This window comes from Chiloscyllium plagiosum, chromosome 16, assembly GCF_004010195.1.
Source record: "Chiloscyllium plagiosum isolate BGI_BamShark_2017 chromosome 16, ASM401019v2, whole genome shotgun sequence".
NCBI lineage: Eukaryota > Metazoa > Chordata > Chondrichthyes > Orectolobiformes > Hemiscylliidae > Chiloscyllium > Chiloscyllium plagiosum.
The window spans coordinates 70,125,923-70,130,564 of NC_057725.1; the positions used below are offsets into that span (position 1 = coordinate 70,125,923).

Sequence of the window (4,642 nt, forward strand, 5' to 3'; positions counted from 1 at the left end):
TGTAAATCTTTTCTGAACCCTTTCAAGTTTCACAACATCTTTCCGATAGGAAGGAGACCAAATTTGCACGCAACATTCCAAAAGTGGCCTAACCAATGTCCTGTACAGCCGCAACATGACCTCCCAACTCCTGTACTCAATACTCTGACCGATAAAGGCAAGCATTGTTGTCATCCTCATTGATATTAACAATATTGATGGGATGAGAAAGAAGGTTCTGCTGGAAGTCGTTAAGACCTAAGCTCAAAAGCAAAACCTCCAAGGTGATAGTATTGGGATTGCTACCCGTGGCATGGGGTAAATTAAGTCAAAGAGTTAAATGTATGGCTGAAAGATTGGTGGAAGAGGAATGGCTTTCAATTCTTGGGGCATTGGCACAAGTACTGGGCTAGAAGGGAGATGTTCTGGTGAGACAGATTTCACTTGAAACATGTCCTGGGGAATCAAATGTCTAAGGCTGTAGAGAGGGCTTCAAACTAATGAGCGGGATGGTGACGATTTGGGAGAGCAGAAATGCAGGCTTAGAAAGCAAAAGGATGTGGCAGCAAAATAGGGCAGGTAATTGGGTCATGGTACCCAGAGTTGGACAGGAAGGGAGAGGGTGTAACAAATGTAGAAAAACAGCAGCAATTATGGTCAAAGGGAAAAATGAATCAAAGAATCCTTACAGTGCATAAAGAGGCCATTCAGCCCATCAAGTCTCCAGTGACCCTCGAAACAGCATCCCATCCAGACCCAGCCCCCTCACCCCCCACCCCCATTCCCTGTGTATAATCCACCAGGCCTGTACATCACTGGACACTATGGGGCAATTTAGCATGACCAACCTACCTAACTTGCACATCTTTGTATTGTGAGAGGAAACGAGAGTACCTGGAGGAGACCCATGCAGACATAACAACAGAATTGTAAACACGACACACCCACAGCAGCAGAATTGTACTATGGCACAATCTGTAACCTCAAGGCTCAGCATATCCCCATTCAACCATTACCATCAAGCCAGGGGATCAACTCTGGTTCAATGGTACAAGAGGACGTGCCAGGAGCAGTACCAGGCATACCTGAAGCTAAGGTGTCAATCTGGCACTAAACGATCCCAGACCCACTGATCCGGTCTCAGCTCTGCAGTCCTGCCACATCCCATCGTGACTGGTGGTGGACAATTAAACAATTCACTGTCGGAGAAGACTCCACAAATATCCCCATCGTCAATGATGGGAGAGCCATCAGTGCAAAAGATAAGGCTGAGGCTTTCACAGCAATCTACAGCCAGAAATACCGAGTGAATGATCCAATTCGGCCTCCTCCAGTGGTCCCCAGCATCCCAGGTACTAGTCTTCAGCCAATGTGACTCACTCCACGTGATATCAAGAAACGGTTGGAGGCACTGAATACTGTAAAGGCCATGGACCCTGACAACGTTCCGGCAATAGTACTGAACTTATCGCTCTCCTAGCCAAGCTGTTCCAGTACAGTCACAACACTGGCAACTAGCCAACAATGTAGAAAATTGCCCAAGTATGTTTTGTACATAAAAAGCAGGACAAATCCAAACTGGCCAATTTCTGCTTCATCAGTCCACACTCAATTATCAGTAAAGTGGTGGAAGGTGTCACCAACAGTGATATCAAGCAGTACCTGCTCAGCAATAACCTGCGCAGTGATGCCCAGTTTGGGTTCTGCCCGGGCCACTCAGCTCCTGAGCGTGTTACAGCTTTGGTACAAACATGGACAAAAGGGCTGATTTCCAGAGGGGATGGGAGAGTGACAGCTCTTGACATCAAGGCTGCATTCGGCCGAATGTGGCATCAAGGAGCCCGAGCAAAACTGAAATCAATGGGTCCATGGGAGCAAACTCTCTGGTCGTTGGAGTCATTCCTGACACACAGGAAGATGGCTGTGGTTGTTGGAGGGTAGTCACCTCATCTCTAGGATATCTCTGCAGGACTTCCTCAGGGTAGTGTCCTAGGCCCAATCTGCGTCATCAATGACCTTCCCTCTGTCATAAGGTCAGAGGTGGGGATGTTCGCTGATGGTTGCGCAATGTTCAGCACCGTTCACAACTCCTTAGATACTGAAGCAGTCCATGTTCAAATGCAACAAGATCTGAACAATATGCAGGGTTGGGCTGGCAAGTGGCGAGTAACATTCACACCACACAAATGGCAGGCTCTGACCATCACGAATAAGAAACAGTCTAACCACTGCCCCTTGGCATTCAACGGTGTTACCATCACTGAATCCTCCACTATTAACATCCTGGGGATCGTTGACCAGTAACTCAGCTGGACTCACCCTGTTAACACAGTGGCTACAAGAGGTCAGACGCTAGGAAAACTGTGCAGAATAACTCTCCTCCTGACTCCTCAAAGTCTGTCCACCATCTGCAAGGTAGAAGTTAGAAGTGCGATGGAATGGTCCCCACACACCTGGATGGGTGCAGCTCCAACAACATTCAAGAAGCTTACACTATCCAGGACAAAACAGCCCGCTTGATTGGCACCACGTATACAAGCATCCACTCCCTCCACCACCAATGCTCAGTAGCTGCAGTGTGTACTACAGGTTGTTCTGCCATAACACATGACTTGTCAGCATAAATGTGACTGACGAATTGTGGACGTTGTTTGGATAACGTGAACTTTCTACTGAGCGGGTCTAGTGATTTCCTATCACACATTTACTACAGCGTGATTTTCTGTAGCAGTTTTCCACAGCGCATTTACTACAGCGTGAGGTTACAGAGGAATGCAACTGTCATGTTATAGCAGAACGACCTGTATCTACTGCAGAAATTCACCAAAGATCCTCAGAAAGCATCTTCCTAATCCACAATCACTTCCATCTAGAAGAACAAGAGCAGCAGATACATGGGAACGCCACCACCTCCAAGTTCCCCTCCAAGCCTCTCACCATCCTGACTTGGAAATATACTGTCGTTTCTTCACTGTCACTGGGTCAAAGTCCTGGAATTCTTTCCCTCAGGGCATTGTGGGTCAACCCGCAGCACATAGACTGCAGCGGTTCAAAAAGGCAGCTCACTACCACCTTCTCAAGGGCAACTAGGGATGGGCAATAAATGCTGGACAGCCAGGGATGCCCATATCCCACAAATGAATAAACAAAAAAAAATGGACAAACTCCACACAGTCAGTCAGTGCTGGAATTAAACCCAGGTCCCTGGTGCTGGAGGCTACCCTGGTCAAAAGACAAAATGAACAGCTCTTAAATGCACATAGTATTAAAAAGAAAACAGATTAATTTACAGCTCAAATAAAGATTAGTAGCTATGATTTTAGTGTCATTACACAGATATTGGTTACAGGGAGATCAAAGCTGGCTAAGTATTCAGGGTATTCTGTTTTCAAAGCGTCAGGCAGGAAAGGAAAGGTTATGGTGTAGTTTTATTTGGTACTGGATGATGATAATATGATAATAGCAAATCATCTTGAATTGGAAGCAATAGAGTCCATAGTGTTGGTAAGAAACAAAGAGGGAAAGAAGGCACAGGTGGGGGTAGACTATCGACTTCTTCACAGCAGCTGTACAATGGGACAGAGAATCAATCAATAGATAATCAGGGAATGTAACAAAGGCAGCACATTAACCATGGATAACTTCGATCTCCATGTGGATTGGGGAATTCAGATTGTCATGTGGAAGAACTTGAGTGTATTCAGGACAATCTCCCAGAACAATGAGTTGTTGGGGAAGGGGGGTTAAATCAGAATAGTGTTTCGAGGGGTTTGAGCAGCTGTTTTGGGTTGGGGAATCAGTATCTGCACAGGGAGCAGCTTGTATGTCTGGGCAGTCCCCAAACTCTATCTCTCTTTCTCTCTCTCTGTTGTGGTCTTGTTGAGTGACAGGGTGGGGGAGGTGGGGATGGTTCAGATATCTGAGCCTGCACTAGGTGCAGCCCCTGTGTGCGCTGACCTTGCTGAGTGACAGGGCAGGCTGTGAGGCTGACCCTGGAACAGGCAGTGACAGCTGCTGTGACTGGCTGTCAGTGACAACATTGAGGAGCTGGGGGGGGCCTTTTCTGCTTCACTCACTTGCGATCCTCGTCAGAGCTGTCCGCCTGTCGCTGCTGACACCCAGGGACGGCTGTTCTGTGCAAGCCGGCTTTTTGTGCGCTGGCTGGGAGGGAGCTGTTTAATTCCGTACACAAGCCTTTCCCCACCTTCCGAACCTCCCCAGCGACTGAGGGCCTTCTATGCTCCAGTTTGAGGCAAAGATGGGCCAAGACCAAACCAAGCACCAAATCGAGAAAGGGTTGCGTCTGTACCAGTCAAATGAGACAGCGAAAGCCCTTGACATCTGGAAGCGAGTGTTGGAGAAGAGTACCGACCTCCCCGGAAGGTTCCGGGTGTTGGGCTGCCTCATCACGGCCCACTCTGAGATGGGCAAGTACGCAGAGATGAAGAAGTTCGCTGTCGCGCAGATCGACGTGGCCCGTGAGATCGCCGACTCTGACTACGTCACTGAGTCCTACCTCAACCTGGCCCGCAGCAACGAGAAGCTGTGCGACTTCGCCAAGACTGTCACCTACTGCAAGACCTGTTTGAGCATGCAGGGGACCACCGTGGGTTTGCAGCTCAATGGCCAGGTCTGCCTCAGCATGGGCAATGCCTACCTGGGC

At 48.4% G+C, this 4,642-nt stretch overlaps 1 protein-coding gene across 1 annotated transcript in view; it reads left to right on the plus strand.

Moving 5' to 3' along the window:
• The first annotated feature begins 4,035 nt into the window (after positions 1–4,035).
• The window catches only part of rapsn (receptor-associated protein of the synapse, 43kD), a 34,846-nt gene continuing 34,239 nt past the window's right edge, over positions 4,036–4,642 (plus strand). Inside the window, exon 1 of the mRNA XM_043706349.1 lies at positions 4,036–4,640. Within this exon, the coding sequence (XP_043562284.1) occupies positions 4,217–4,640 (424 nt within the window). The 5' untranslated portion in view covers positions 4,036–4,216. The remainder of the gene's footprint in view (positions 4,641–4,642) is intronic.